Source organism: Panthera leo, chromosome E1, assembly GCF_018350215.1.
Source record: "Panthera leo isolate Ple1 chromosome E1, P.leo_Ple1_pat1.1, whole genome shotgun sequence".
Lineage (NCBI taxonomy): Eukaryota > Metazoa > Chordata > Mammalia > Carnivora > Felidae > Panthera > Panthera leo.
In genome coordinates this window covers 59,738,529-59,754,398 of record NC_056692.1, presented here as the reverse complement: position 1 = coordinate 59,754,398, position 15,870 = coordinate 59,738,529, and the positions used below count along the sequence as shown (strand labels likewise).

Genomic DNA, 15,870 nt, shown 5'->3' with positions numbered 1-15,870 from the left:
CAGTGCACGGGTGGGGGGGCGGGGGTGGGGGGCTGGCGGAGCAGCCCCCCACCCCCGCCCCCCCGTAGCTCCGCTGGGCATGTATTGTGCCAATCGTAAACTAACGTGGCAGATAAATTTGCTCGTGCTGCTGTGTTTACACCACATGCGGGATCCAAATCGTCACTTCCCGCTTGCTGTCTCTCTTGGCAGCTCGGTTTCCCACCAGAACGTGCTCCACGCTTGCTGTTTAATGTCCCCATTATAACCGGTGACAGAAGTTACGTTCTCTTACCGCGTACCTAGTTACCGGTTGTCCTTTTTGTCTGTGAGTTTGCTTTTTAAAAAATAAACCCGTGGTTGGGCTTTTTGGTGATGGCCACGTAGCAGCCAGCGCACATCCTTTGGGTTTGGTTCTTAGGTCAGATTGTAGGTTCTGGAAGGGTGGTGGGCCCCCATCTTGTTCTGCTGCTTGCAGAGGGCGGCGGCCTGTAGATACGCCCACATTCTCCGTAGTGAGCGGCTGTTGGGGGGCGGGGGGGGGTGTCCATGGCGCTTTGAGAGCTCGGCGTGACCAATCTGCCGACGTCCCCATCCTTAACAACACGTGCGTCTGCCAAGGGCAGAGATAGAGCTCTCCCCTCTCACTGCGTCTGTGCACCAGAGCGCGTGCAGGACGGGGGCCCCTGCCCGCCATTGCCAGGTGACCGCTAGGGGACCACCAGGCCCTTCCTGTGTGACTGGTCTCCTTCTTGCAGGGACGGGCCAGGTCTCTGCTTGGCCCTTGCTGTCTGGCCCTTTCTGGTCTGACTTCATAGTAACGAGTACCTGGTGCCACACCACTAGGCTCCGGGGCCCGGAGAAGCAGCCGAGAGAACACTGAGCACGGAGAGGCCCGGAGCCCGTGGAGGCCGCTTGGCGGGGCGGGCGGTCTCGGCGCTCTGCGGAGGGCCGAGGTGGGGCGCCGTGGGTGTCTGTGGCTCCCACTGCCAGGGGCTTCTGGGGCACAGGCGGGATCAGAAGGGGCCACCGCCTTGGCCTTCCCACACCTGCTCGTGCCCACGTGCCGGGCACAAGCCCCTCCGCACAGTCCCTGCAGCTCCTGGTGTGTGCCGGGGGCCGCGGGAGGGAGGTCCCTGTCCGGGGGTCTGACCCCGCTCCCCCGAGTCGGCACTCGCCCGTGTGGACCCCGCCCCGGCCCGGGAGCTGCTCGGTGCCGAGACGTTTGTGTGGTGGCCCCCGCGTGTCCTCTGCCGTGTGGGTGGGCCGCACGGCACGTGCGGCCGGGCGGAGGGGAAGGCGGCCGTACAGCGTGCCCCTGCCCACCGTGGGTGCCCTGACGGGACGGTGCACTCCAGCCGGGCCTTCTCACTGGTTTCCGCTGGCTTTTCGGTGACGTTTCCTCTCGCTTTCTTGAAGGTGGTTTGGGGGGTTGGCTCCACTGACCGTTCTGCTTGTCCATTCATTGACGACGATCTTCTGTGTCCCGACGCACCCCTGCCAGCTGGCATCCTGCATTCGTGACGGCTGGCCGTGGCCCCCTTGCCCCCATCCTTACGCCACAGTGCATGGGATGGAGGGTGGCCGCCTCTCCGTCATTCACCCCCAGGACAGTTCCATCCCTGCTGCCTTGTCTGGACGCCGCCCCCCCCCCCCCCCCCCCCCCCCCCCCGCCCTGCAGCCTCCCCTCCTGGGGCCACACGCAGACCTCCCTGTCCCCCCCGCCTCTCCCCACCTGCTTCCCTCAGTGACTCTCTGTTCGCACGGAGCCCGGACGAGTCCCCCTCACACCCAGCAGCTCTGCACTCCTGGCCCTTGGACCGGCCCCGCTTATGTTTGTTTAACTTTCTGTTCTTTTGACGGCAGTGCCCTGAACCGCTTCCTGTTTCTCCTGCGGGCGCGTGCTCTCCAGCGCAGCCCAGCACTCCGCACGGGGGCCACACTCCTGCTCCAGCGGGACAGATGGCCTTTCATCCTGTGGCACTTGTGAAATGTTTACAGAGAGCTCGTTTGGGGGGGGGGGGGGGGCGCTCCGGGTGCAAGTGGCTGCAGTCCGCCGTCCAAACCGTGGTCAGCCGTGGCCCCGACTTACTGTGGTGGCGGGTGTGGTTGGAAGGTGCTGGAGACTCGACCGTGGACCTGGGAACTAGGGAGCCACGGGGCGTATCTCTCTGGAATCTGCTTGTTGAAGTGGCTTGCGTTTCTACAGCCAGGTTCTGCCCACCTACGACAGCCTGGACGAGCCGTCGGTGAAAACCATGAGCTCTATATTCGCCTCCTCCCTCAACGTGGTCACCACCTTCTACGTCACGGTAGGAGCCCTTTCGCGCCCTCTCCTGTCTCCCGCGTCAGGAACGGACTTGGCTCTCGGCCCCTTCCCCCCCATCCCCCCGTCCCCCCCACCTGCCACCAGCCTGGCCCTTTGTTCCTTTCCCACCCAGTGCCCGGTGGCCACGGGACAGACCCCCTCAGCTCGGCTCCACGGCCACCCGCAAGGCCGCTCTGCCCTGGGCGGTGCTGCCGTCGCTCCTGTTCCGGGGGGCGTTTGGGCGTTGGGACCGTTCCCAGGTTGCACTGGCTGGGAGGCTCCTTCGACTTCTCCGAGACCTTTGCCGGTCAGCTGTGGAAGGGGGCATGTCTGTTAATAGAAACTAGAAAGTGTAAAATCGCGGAGGAAGAAAATAACCTCCGATTCCAGCCCCCAGGTGCCGTTACAGTTGACATTTCGGTAGATTTTTTTCCAGACTTCTTAGTGTTCCCATTTGTTCTGGTTTTCGCATCGCACACAAAATCATGGCTGTGCCGAGATCCCAGCTTGTTTCCCCGAGCCTCGCGGCCTCTGCGTCGTGTCGGTTTCTGCAGATGGTCCACACAGATTGTCGTCCACGTGGCGGCCGCTGTGTCCGTCCTCGGGCGAGCACGGTGTGCCCCACGGCTCCCGGGTTTCGGTTTTGCACCAGATGAAGACCGGCCGCCGTGCGGGGCCTGCGGGGCGTCCGGGGGCTTCCTTCCGCTGGGGCGGCTCCGCTTCCCCGGTGCCTGCTGTCCCCGCGGGAAGCTCCCGGAGCCTCGGCAGAATTGAGCCTTCCGGTCGCGGGGCGGGGGGGCGGTTTGCGAGCCAGAGTCCGACGTGCGCCATGGGCTTGCCGGAGCTGCTTGTGCAGGGTTCTGTGGCCGCCTCGGGGGTTGGGGAGCACGGCCCCACCTCCCGCCCTCCGCCGCTGTCCTCCCACAGGTGGGCTTCTTCGGCTACGTGAGCTTCACCGAGGCCACCGCGGGCAACGTGCTGATGCACTTTCCCTCCAACCTGGTGACGGAGATGATGCGCGTGGGCTTCATGATGTCGGTGGCCGTGGGCTTCCCCATGATGATCCTGCCGTGCCGACAGGCCTTGAACACACTGCTCTTCGAGCAGCAGGTAAGGCTCTCGAGGCCCTTCGGACCACACTTGGCCAGGGAAATACTTTCCTGATCTGAATCGTGTTCTCTTTTGTTGGCTTTTGCTCGGTCTTTTCTTTTCTAGGTGGTGGTAGGGGGAGCTTTTCCTAGTTAAAAATGGAAAAGCTTTGGGACACCCGGGTGGTTCAGGTGGTTGAGCGTCTGACCCTTGATTTCAGCTTGGGCCATGATCCCAGGTCATGGGATCGAGCCCTGCATTGGGCTCCATGCTGAGCGTGGAACCTGCTAGAGATTCCCTCCCTCCCTCCCTCTCTGTCTCTCTCTCTCCCTCCCCCCCCCAGCTCATGTATTTGCACATGCGCGTGCTCTTTCTCTCTCTCAAAAAAAATTAAATTAAAAAAATGGAAAAGCTTTGATTAAAGTGAAATCTTTTATAGGGACTTACCTTAATTAAAAAATAATTTTTATATATTTTATATGTTTATTTTGAGAGAGAGGCACACGCGTGCACAGGAGAGGGGCAGAGAGAGCGAGAGAGAGAATCCTATGCAGGCGTGTGCTGTGAGCACCAAGCCCGACCGGGGCTCCATCCTGCGAACTGTGAGATCGTGACCTGAGCTGAAATCAAGAGTCAGCACTCAACTAACTGAGCCACTAGGCACCTTGGAATTTCTTTAATGTTTATTCTTTTTTTTTTTTTTTAAATTAAAAAAACCAATTTTTAGGTTTACTTACTTTGAGAGAGACAGCACAAGCAGGGCAAGGGCAGAGAGAGCGGGGAACAGAGGATCCAAAGCAGGCTCTGTGCTGACAGCAGAAAGCCCGATGCGGGGCTTAAACCCACGAACCACGAGATCATGACGTGAGCCAAAGTCAGACGCTTAACCGACTGAGCCACCCAGGCACCCCAAATGTTTATTCATTTTTGAGAGAGGGCGTGAGTGGGGTAGGAGCAGAGAGAGAGGGAGACACAGAATCTGAAGCAGGCTCCGGGCTCCAAGCTATCAGCACAGAGCCTGATGTGGGGCTCGAACCCACGAACCGGGAGATCATGACCTGAGCCGAAGTTGGACGCTCAAACGACTGAGCGACCAGGCACCTTGGGATTATTATTACTATTACTTTTTTAAGCCAACTTTGGAGAGAAGAGCTGGAACGAAGGGGTCTGTTCACGTGGGGCGCGTGGAGAGTGGACAGCGAAGGCCCGCTCCCGTGACTGTACAGCCCCCTGCTGTCATCCCCAAAACAGCGATGCAGCAGGAAACTGGGCCCTTGAAGCTGTGGAATGTGTGGGAACGTGGAAGAACCACTTTGTGACGATGGCCAGGTCAGCACTGGGGTCGGCGCCCGGTGCTCTCCATGCTGGTGGAACTTAAAGTTTCAGCAGTTTGACAGAAGCTTCCAGAAGAGGCTGAGTTTCGTTCACTTTCATGTGTGCACTCAGGGCCCTGCTTAGCCCTTTATGAGACGTTTTCCCGTGCATGGGTTGGAACTGGAAGTTTCTCTCGGCTCTGTGTTGCCCAGTCAAAAACAGAAGTTCTGTGTCACAGTTCGTGCCCCAAGTTGTGGGAGTCCCCGTCCTTGGGAGCCCACAGCCTCGCAGCTTCTTTCGCAGCTTCTTTCCGTGGCCGTGTCTTGTGACTCTGGCCTGAGGTCCTCGAGTCCGGTCTGCGGTGTCAGCCAGGACTCCTGGTGGCCGCACAAGTTCCGCGTGAACTGCCGAGGCCGCAGAGCAGGTGGGGAGTTTGGGGTCTTGAACTCCAGGAGACGGGGGGTCCAGTAGCCAGATTGGGGAGGGCGGGCTGCCGGGGCCTCCAGAAGAGCTAGAGTGGGGCCTGCTGTCCACGTGGTTGGCATGCGCTCGAGGCGGCCTCCCCCCCAACCCCCCGCCCCCACCGGTGGTGCCACCAGAGACAGCACCTCGTGGCAGAGGCTGAGTCCTGAAGGACTGGCGGTCCTTCCACCTCTGGTTTGTCCCCCTCACCCCCCGTCGTTCAGGTACCTGGGCGCCAGGCATGGCACGACGTCGCACTTTGTCCCTTGGGGGTGGTGGCTGGGTCGGCTCCCCGCCCCACCTCTGCACGGTGAGTTGCTCGAGTCCATCTTTCATGGTCTGTTGCCAACACCCGCTTAGTGTATGAGCGGCATTTGTGCCTCTGTATATAATGCATTTTTATCGTTTACATTATTTTTTTTAACGTTTATTTTGAGAGAGAGACAGAGCATGAGCGGGAGAGGAGGAGAGAGAGAGGGAGACACAGAATCCGAAGCAGGCTCCAGGCTCCGAACTGTCGGCACAGAGCCTGTCGTGGGGCTCGAATCCACGAGCAGTGAGATCATGACCTGAGCCAAAGTCGGACACTTAACCTGCTAAGCCAGCCAGGCACCCCAATTTTTATCGTTTAAGAAGTAAAATCCATGGTGGCAGTAGAGGAAATGGTAAATCAAGGAAAAAAACTCAGGTGGCTGGGTGGCTCAGTCGGTCGAGCATCCCACTCTTGATTTCGGTTCAGGTCAGTATCCCGGGGTCGTGGGATCGAGCCCCACGTTGGGCTCCATGCTGAGCACAGACCCTGTTTGAGATTCTCTTTCTCCTCCTCACTGGCTTGTGCTCACGCCCCCCCCCCCCCCAAAATAAAGACAAATAAATAATTAAAAAGGTTCTCTCTCTCTCTCTGCCCCTCCCACCCACTCGCATGTTCTCTCTCTCTCTAAAATAAAAAATAAAACTTTCAAAAATGAAGAAAGAGACTTCATCTGTGTCTCTCCGTCCTCCCACAGATGACGTGGCAAGCGTGTGTCTCTTTAGAGTCCTTCCCTGAGTGCGCTCCCGTCTGCGAGTGCGTGTCTCCGTGGAAACCGCGAACACCTCCCCGCCCTTGCTCTGGGTCCCAGCTCTTGTGGGTGCTCCGGTCGTTGCGGGGCGTTCACGCGTGACCTCTCGGGGGTGACTCTGTCCCGACCTCCTCCGCACATGGAGCTTCCCCTTCCCCCCCTCATCTTGGAGTCCCGGGGAGGTTTCTAGGCAGGAGTTCTCGGGTCCAGAGGGGTAGCCCTAACACTCCCCCTCGCCAGACCAGGTGCGAGCCGTCCTCCTAAGCCGCTCAGAAAGTCGGGCTGCGGCCGTCCTAAGAAAGCCGCCTGCGTCAAGGTCTATTCTGGAAATCGGGTGCTTTGAACTTCTGGTTATGGAAGGTTCTGAGCCTCCCCCGGAGAGGTGTTTCCCAGCCCACGAGCGGGAACCGCGGTCGGCCCCTCCTGTGTGCCCAGCGCTGCTCTGGTGCGCGGGCCTTGGTTACACTGCGCGGCGTCCTTTCCTTCCTCTCGGGCTGCGTGTCCAGCGCCTGGAAGGGACAGTGGGTGGCACCGGGTGGCACGAGGGTGTGCCGGGAGTGGGCGCCCCGGGGCTCCCGCTGCGCTCTGAAGCCATCAGCCGGTGTGCGCGGGGCTGGGGCTGGGCTCTGGTGTCCGTGCTGCTACCACGCGGCGCTGTTCTCCGTCTCTCCCGCGGGTTGCTCTAAAGGAAGACGGAAGGATTTGCCGCTCACGTGTCGAGAAATGGAGTTCTCCAGTTTCCCTTCCCCGCCGGACACGAGGCGCAGCCTGTGCCTTCCTGGCGTCTCGCCGGTTTGGGTCTCCTGTTCCCAGTCACGTTGCCGAGCCAGGCCCGGCCGTGTCTGGAGCGCGGCTGGCGGCCTCGTCCTCGCCCTCGCCCGTCGGCGACACAAGGCAGGGCCCTTTGAGGGCGTCCTGGCTGGAGCGCGGGGAGGAGATCAGTGACTTCGAAACCTTTGTTTTTGTTTTCTTTCACCCAGCAGAAAGATGGCACCTTTACCGCTGGGGGGTACATGCCCCCTCTGCGGTTTAAAGCGCTCACCCTCTCTGTCGTGTTTGGAACCATGGTCGGTGGAATCATGATCCCAAACGGTGAGTGTGGGGGGGAGGCTGCTCCGGGGCCCGATCTCCTGCCGGCCCTCTGCCTGTCCCCCGTCCTCCTGCGTCCCTGTATTACGCGTAGGGACCCCGGAGCCGTCCCTGCCTGGAGTCTCATTCAACCAGGACACATCCCAGAGTCTCCTGCCACCCTCCCTGGTGTCCTAGAACAGTCTAGACACTCAGTGAATCTTTGGCACCCCAAGAAAAGCGTGGGACGAACGTCTCAGCTTCAGGGAACCACAAGCACACGCAGAAACCTGAGCAGTTGAGCCCTGGGTGGAGACGGAGGTGCGGGGACGCGGGCCCGGTTTGTGAAAACGAGGGGCTACGGCAGCTCCTGTGCTCTTGACTCCCGGTTTTGATGACACATCACCGAGGGAGGACCTGAGGGGGTCTGAGCTCTCAAACGCGTTCTCCCGGACACACAGAGCTTCCTGCCATCGGATACCCGGCGGGGCCAGCGTGCGCTCCCCCCAGGTAACCGGCCGGGCGTCCGCCCTCCATGCGTCCTGGCTCCCACACACGTCCGAGGACCCGTCCTGCTCCGTCTCTCGCCGAGCGAGGCGGAGGGGGTGGTGATTTAAGATGAGCCATCCGAGAAGCCCCTGCTGGACGCCCACGTGCTCTGGGAGGAACCAGGGCGGTGCTCTCGGGGCTCGCTTTGGGCCGGACCCTACGGAGAGACGCCCGCCCCTGCCTCGCCAAGGCCCACGCGGTCGAGGGAGGGAGCCGCGTTGGCCCCGTTTCACTGGCCAGGAACTGAGGTGCAGGCAGCATGGAGCTAGGCTGAGACTCCACGGCACGGCTGGGAAGGCGTGGCCTCTTGGCCTCTGGTTCTCCTGGGGCCGCCGGCCCCACGCCGTGCCCCCCTGTAGCCTCGGACGGCGTCCCCTTCAGTGTGGCTGTGGGCACGGGAGGGGTGCCTCCGCTCCCACTCGTGTTCTGGAGGCGTGCGTGGCAAGGGGCTTGCTCGCCTGGGCCTGCCGAGAGCTTTCATTCGGTCCCTTGCCGGAGCCGCTGGCCCTCACCCCTCCCTGTTGCTTCCTGTTCCCAGTGGAGACGATCCTGGGCCTCACGGGCGCCACGATGGGAAGCCTCATCTGCTTCATTTGTCCGGCTCTGATCCATAAGAAAATCCACAAGAACGCCCTTTCCTCCCAGGTGAGTGTGGCTCGGCCCCACGGGCTGGGTCTGGGCTCGGGGCGAGGCGGGGGGTCGTGCTGTCCCACGAGGGCTTCTCAGGAGGCGAGGTCCTTGGTCCGGATGGCTCAGGAGGCACAGGGTCAGGCCACACACCGCTGCCATGCGGACGTGGGGAGGTTCCCGGGGGCCAGGTGTGTGTGTCGCACCGGCTTCCTCAGCCGAGCGCCGAATACCGGAGTGCTTTTGTGCGACCGTGTGTCTGGACGGTGAGTGGCGCTTCCGTGAGTGCGTGTGTGCTGCACGCTTCACACCCGTCCCCCAGCTCCCCCCTCCCCCGCCGCGGTGCCCCCACTGTCTCCCTGGACCGCGTGATGGGGTGCCCTCTGCCGCGTGGAGACAACTGTGACGACTGTGTGTGTGCCCGAGTGCTGGGATAGACTTGCCTCTTGCCAACCTGGTAGGGGCTTGCTGAGTTCTTCCCCTCCGGTGTGGTTTGGTGACTGTTTCAGGAGTACCGTGTACTATGCATACAGCAGAGCCCCTAATTCTCTGCGCACAGCCTGACCCCTTGCTAAGTGAACCCAGCCACAGAGCCACCGTCCGTGGCAGGTTTAGAACATTCCAGCACTCGAAGGCTCCCTGGGGTGCCTCACAGTCTTTCCCCTCCAAAGGTTACTGCTCGTCTGTCTTCTGACCTCTTGGAAAAACTTTGCGTGTCTTCGAGTTGGGGTAAATGGAGTCTAACAATGCGTGTTTGTGTACGTCTGGCCTCCTTACCCAAGCGTCACATCTGTGGCCAGCTGTGTCGCCGCGGGGTCGGGCAGCTTGCCTCTTCTTGCTGCGTGACATCGCATGGTTCCCCCAGGGCAGACGGTGGGACCCTCCACGAGACTCTTCTGTGATGTGCGTGCAGCACGTCGGTGATTCACTGAGGCAGGGGTAGCGGGTCCCGGGCTTACGTCCCCCCGGCTTCGGCAGCTTTCGCCAAACTTCTGCCAGTTTTCCAAAAGTGGTCTTCTGGCCCCACATTAGAATTCCAGTTGCTTCTGCATCTGCTGTCCTGGTCACAGATGCTAGTCCTTCCGAGGGCTGTGCGGTGGCACCTCGTGTGGGTTTTAATTTGCAGTTCCCATGGGGCATCAGCGTGGCTCAGTCAGTTGAGCGACCAGCTTTGGCTCAGGTCACGATCTCACAGTTTGTGAGTTCGAGCCCCGCGTCGGGCTCTGTGCTGACAGCTCGGAGCCTGGAGCCTGCTTCGGATTCTGTGCCTCCCTCTCTCTCTGCCCCAACCCACTCGCATTCTGCCTCTCTCTCTCTCAAAAATAAATAAACATCAAAAAAGTTAAAAAACAAATTTGCAGTTCCCAGATGACTAGTGGTGTTGAGCCCCCTCACATGGGCATGTCCGCCGTGGGAGCCTTTGTGACTGCCTTTCACGTCTTGTCCCGTTTCAGCTAGTGGGTTGTTGGCCTTTCTTTTTATAAACAGTTTTTTTTTTTTTATTTTAAAAATTTAATTTAGTTTATTTATTTTAGAGAGAAAAAGAAAGAGTGGCACAAGGGCCATAGGGGGAGAGAGAGAGAGAGAGAGAATCCCATGAAGGGCAGAGAGAGAGGGAGAGAGAGTGCAGAGCCGGAAGCGGGGCTCGAGCTCACGAACCGTGAGATCATGACCTGAGCCGAGGTTGGATGCTTAACCGACTGAGCCACCCAGGCGTGCTGTCTTTCTCTTAATGATTTTGTGGAAGTTCTTAGAAGATTCCGGATCTAAATCTTTTTTCAGAAATACCTACTGCAGATGTTTTCGCTCTTGGCGACCTTTTCACTTTCTTCATGATACCTTTTGACCAACAGCTGTTCTTAATTTTAGTGTACTTCAGTTTGTCACCCTTCTTTTGCTGGGTGCTTTTTATGTGCTGTTTTAGAAACGTTTGCCCACTGCAGGGTCCTACGGATAGCCTCCCGTGTTAGACTCTGGAAGCTTTTATCATTCACATTCAGACGCACACTCTGTCTGGAACGGATAGGGAGGTAGGGTGAGGGCTTCTAGCTGATTGCACCCTCTGTCCCCGCCACTGAGGTGGCCCTGCTATCACCGGTCACCTGTGCCCTCAGGGGACTGCCGGGGACGCCTCTGGGGCTGGTCTGTCCGGCTGTCCTGGTGCTGGCGTGGCCCTGCTCCGAGTGCGGGGGCTTTACAGTGAGTCTGCACGTCAGGCAGCGGGAGCTCCTTCCTTCGTTCTTCTGCAAGGGGGTCCCCGCTGTCTCTGTGTCAGTTTTCAGCCCCCTCCACACAGCCGTGTTGGGTTTCGATGGGGTTGCAGCAAACCATAGACGCAAGAACCGCTACCGCCCTTCACGGCACAACGTTTCCTCATTTTCGTTCTGTCTTCTTTGCCCACGGTTTCTCTTTAGATTTCCAGACCTTTGGGGTTCCTGGTAACCTTTTGTACTACTGTTTTCAAGCACGATCCCCTTGCGGTCGGAGAACATACGCTGAAGAACTTGAATTTCAGCGCTTTGTCATTTCTGAGGCCTGTTTTGTGTCCCAGCACGTGGTCTTCTCCAGTGGATGCTCAGGGCCTGTGGGTGGTTAGACCGTTTACTGACTGCGATTTTCAGATCTTACGTGGTCTTGCTCGTTTTTTGACCTCATGTATCAGTTAAGGGAAAGATAGGACAAGTCAGGCCGTAATTGTAGGTTTGTTTATTTCTCCTTTTAGGTGTATCAGTCTTTGCTCTTTATCTTGAAGCTATGTTATTAGGAGCATATCGTTTTAGGCTGGTTGTTTCTTGTTAAAACTAACCCTTTTTGGGGCGCCTGGGTGGCTCAGTCAGTTGAGCAACCAGCTTCAGCTCAGGTCATGATCTCGAGGTTTGTGAGTTCGAGCCCCGCATTGGGCTCTCTGCTGTCAGTGCAGAGCCTGCTTGGGATCCTCTGTCCCCGCTCTGTCTCTGCCCCTCCCCTGTTTGTGCTCTCAAAAATAAACAAACATTTAACATTTTTTTTTTTTTTAAACCCAACTAACCCTTTTTCCTGTGAAACGTCTCTTTTTATCTTTGGGACTGCTTCTGTCCTTAAAGTTGGTCTTGTCTGATATAGCGTGACTAACTTGACTTTGCTTTGGATTAATATTTACACAGTATAGTTTTCTATCCTTTTTTGATCTCTCTATGCTTTTTATATCTGTAGTATGTCTTAGATAACAGCATGTAGTTGGCTTTTGTAGTATTTTGTTTTTATCCAGTTTGTTAATAAGAGTATTTAAGATTAAAAAAAAAAAAGAGTAAGATTTTTTTTTTTTTTTTTTAACATTTATTTGAGAGAGAGAGACAGAGTATGAGCAGGGGAGGGGCAGAGAGGAAGGGAGACACAGAATCTGAAGCAGGCGCCAGGCTCCAAGCTGTCAGCACAGAGCCTGAGGCAGGGCTCGAACCTACAAACCATGAGATCATGACCTGAGCCGAAGTCGGATGCTTAACCGACTGAACTACTCAGGCACCCCAAGATTTTTTTATAGGGAATATAATTACTGATTTGGGGGGGATTAAAACTTCCGTCTTACTCTTTGTTTTTTATTTGTCCTATCTGTTCTTTTTTTGTTTGTTTCTTTCTTGCTGACTTTTGGATAAGTCAGGCATTTTAAGTATTCGTCTTTTTTTTTTTTTTTTTTTAATGTTTATTTTTTTGAGAGAGAGATGGAGTGTGAGCAGGGGAGGGGCAGAGAGAGAGGGAAACACAGAATCCAGAGCAGGCTCCAGGCTCTGAGCTGTCAGCACAGAGCCCGATGCGGGGCCGAACCCCTGAACCACGAGATCATGACCTGAGCCAAAGTCGGACAATTAACCGACTGAGCCACCCAGGTGCCCCTTAAGTATTCACCTTTTTATTTTTCTCTTAGCTGGAGTTGCACATCTCTGTTCTAATGGTTATACAAGGCAGTTTAATATGGATCTTAGAGTTGGCTATAAATCATTTTTACCATTTCCCGGATAAGACAAGTATCCCATGATATTTTGCCTCGGTTTACCTTCCTTTAGCCTTTGGTGCTGTTGTTTTTGTGTATTTTAGTTTTAAAACTTCTTTCTTTATGTGTATTTTAATTACATATACGTTTTAAACATCACAAGATACCGTTACTGTTTTAAGTTGTCAGTGTTATTTATATTGATCCTTTGCAGCCTCTTGGTTTTCTGTCACTTGGTCCTGTCTTCTGGTGTGCTTGGTAGTTTCTGTTTGAGAACTGGTAGAGATTCTGAAAGATGCTGCCTTCCAGCAGACAGAGGATGGGCAGGAGGCCCGTATTCAGTTGAGGTGAGTCTGTTTGTGGTTTGCCTCACTCCTAGGGCACAGCCCTTCCAGGGTCTCAGCTCAACGCCATCGCCCTCACACTGCTAAATTTTCCGCTTAGCTTTGATTTTCTTGGCAGGTGCTCCTTGCGCCTCTGCGTAGCTGGTAGCTGGCATGTGCCTTGGGGAGAACTGCACATGGGGTATGGGTGCCCTTCTCCAAGGATGGGGGCGCTTGAGTTCTGGATGCTGGAGCGCCCACACCCCTAGCCCCTGGTGCCCGCCTTGCATGTTGTGCCAGCTCCAGGCTGCTGCTCTCTTGCCTGGTGCTCAGTGCCACGGGTCGGGAGGAGCTGGGGCCTCTGTGCTGGCCTCCATCCTCACGGGCAGTCTCAGTGGCCCAGGTTGTCTGCCGCTATCTTCAACTCGGTGATTTTAGTGAGTTCTGGGAATTAACTAGCCCATGACTGCCAGATTGCACACGTTTTTTCCTTCATCAAGTCCCAGAGCTTTAGTCCCTCAGACTCTTATAAGGGAAAAAAGTCATTGTTAGAAAGGCCCACCTCTCGGTATGATTTTTAAAAATTCTTTTCCTCGGTTCTAGTACTGTCATGACTTCGTTTTTTTCCCCTTTGAATCTTTGATCATCTGTGTCTTATTGTGGGGTAAGAAGCAAAGCCAACTCATTAGCTGTCGCTCTGTCCCCGACGTGCCATGTTACTGCTCCCACGTATATAGATGCTTGCATGTGCATGGGCCTCACGTGGCACTTGCATTCAAAGGTACCGCTGGTGGGGGTGCCTGCGTGGCTCAGTCAGTTAAGCCTCCCACTTCGGCTCAGGTCATGATCTCATGGTCTGTGAGTTTGAGCCCCACGTCGGGCTCTGTGCTGACAGCCCAGAGCCTGGAGCCTGCTTCGGATTCTGTGTCTCCTTCTCTTTCTGCCCTTCCGCCTCTCATGTGCACGTGCACTCTCTCTCTCTCTATCTCTCAAAAATAAATACACATTAAAAAAATTTTAAAAAACAAAAAAAAAGTATCTCTGGCCTGCCCTGTCGTGCAGCCATCCACGCTGCTTGCTGCCATGGCCCCTGGTAGCACAGGGGCCCCTGCACTGTGACGCATCGTTCTGGAGACTTTTTTTAAAATTTGGATCCAACTATTTTTTTAAGGCATATTTATTTTTAGTAATCCTACACCCAGTGTGGGGCTTGAACTCAACCACCCTGAGATCAAGAGTCACATGCCCACCCCGGTGGCCTCCTGACTGAGCCAGCTAGGCACCCTGCCCTGGAAACGTTTTAATTCTGATCTCTTGTCCTCACTCTTATTAATGACGTTTCTGGATGTGCTTGCCTGTGCATTTTCCATATGAATGTTCGAATTAGCCGATCTGACTCTTAACAAAACTAAATCCAGCTTTTTGGTTTTTGGTCGAGTTGGAATTCACCGAAACTGTAGGTTAATTTGGAAAGTGCCATCTTTCCGCTCTAGCTGATGTGCAGTGTGTACGGAGCAGCCTTCCTGGGCGTCCCAGGGTGTGGTGTCCTGTCCGCCTCTCCCAGGCTGTCCCGTGCGTCTGCGCCACCGGGATCTCCTTTTCTGCAAAAGCTCTTCTCCCTGCTTGTGTGTAGGGGCCTGTCCCCTTCACATGTCAGCTCTTTACCCACCGTACAGGGTCTCTGATAACCTCACCTCCTCCTTTCCAGGGGTTACGACTTCTCTTTCCTCGTGTGCGTGTCCTGCCCCTCTGGCCGTGGTGCTGGCAGTGGGCGGGGCTGGCAGTGGGCGGGGCTGGCAGTGGGAGGGGCTGGCAGTGGGAGGGGCTGGCAGTGGGAGGGGCCTCCTCCCTCAGCGGGGACAGCTCCTGGTCTTTAACTGGTGAGCCTGGTGCTGGCTGTGGCTTCGTGCATGGAGAATTCCATACATTCACCCACCTCTGCACATACACCTACATAAACACACACGGAATCGTGGCAGAGAAGCCCCTCTCTGTGCCTGCTTTACCGTGTTTTTTAAATTTTTTTAACATCTATATATTTAGTTATTTTTGAGAGAGAAAGAGAGAGCAAGTAGGGGAGGGGCACAGAGAGAGGGAGACAGAATCCCAAGCAGGCTCCAGGCTCTGGGCTGTCAGCACAGACCCTGATGTGCTGCTTGAACCCACGAACTGTGAGATCATGATAAATTTTTTTTTAATGTTTATTTATTTATTTTTGAGAGAGAGAGAGAGAGCCAGCAAGTAGGGGAGGGTATGGTTTTTTTAATCTAGAGAGCACATTGAACTGTATTAACCATTTGTGGAGAAGGTGGTTAAGTTTCTCCCTCTGACTTAGCGCCCTGGTGAGTTGTATCGCAAGTCAGTTCTGGAGTGGACCATCTGACCGTGGCATACCTTTCACCTGCTGCTGCCTTTTGTTTGCGTTTTATTTCCGAACATGTAGCTTTCACATGTTGAGGAAAACATCTCCCAAGGGACGCACTTGGAAATGTGGCTGGAGGTCGGTGCGCATAGACCTGGGCCCTGGGGGCACCTGCTTGGCTCCCATCTCCTTTCTGTCCCAGGAGCTCCAGGTGCTGCTCCTGTCAAAGGCACAGACTGGACATCGGGCCCAGGGTCCGCTCTCCCCAGCCCACCTGAGTGCTCCTTGACACAACAGTGCTTGTCCCTGGACACCGGCCTAGACAGGAGCTGGACTGGGGGTGCGTGGGTGATGGGTGTGTCGGGGCGGGGCTGCAGAAAGTCCCAAGAGAAGGAGTGTCCTGGGAAACATTCTGGAAGGAGGAGCAAGGACTGTGCAAACACCATGAGCCCTTAGTGAATCGAAAAGGAACATTATCTGCCATAGTGCATTCATTCTTTATCTTGAGAATCAGAGACTACATTAGAGTGTCTGTCCGGTCCTGACCTAGGTGGAGGGTTCTGGAATTGGCGCGCTGCGTCCTGGAAGCCAGCAGGGGCTCAGGAGCCATGGGAGGGGCCCCCGGAAGAGAGCAGAGGTTCTGCGGGCGCCCAGGGCACGGCCTGTGCAGCTCACCGGTGCAGCCGTTCTCCGGGCGCCCAGCGGGTGGCAGCTGACCCAGGCAGGGCCGGAAGGTTGGCTCTGTGCTCCTGGAAGGGCAC

At 56.3% G+C, this 15,870-nt stretch overlaps 1 protein-coding gene across 4 annotated transcripts in view; it reads left to right on the top strand.

The window, feature by feature from the left end:
* SLC38A10 (solute carrier family 38 member 10) overlaps positions 1–15,870 on the top strand; it is a 46,428-nt gene that overhangs the window by 13,679 nt on the left and 16,879 nt on the right. For all 4 annotated transcript variants that reach the window (XM_042914687.1, XM_042914685.1, XM_042914684.1 and 1 more), the window contains 4 exons: positions 2,189–2,291; positions 3,215–3,397; positions 7,194–7,305; positions 8,369–8,475. In XM_042914687.1, the coding sequence (XP_042770621.1) occupies positions 2,189–2,291; positions 3,215–3,397; positions 7,194–7,305; positions 8,369–8,475 (505 nt within the window). The remainder of the gene's footprint in view (positions 1–2,188; positions 2,292–3,214; positions 3,398–7,193; positions 7,306–8,368; positions 8,476–15,870) is intronic.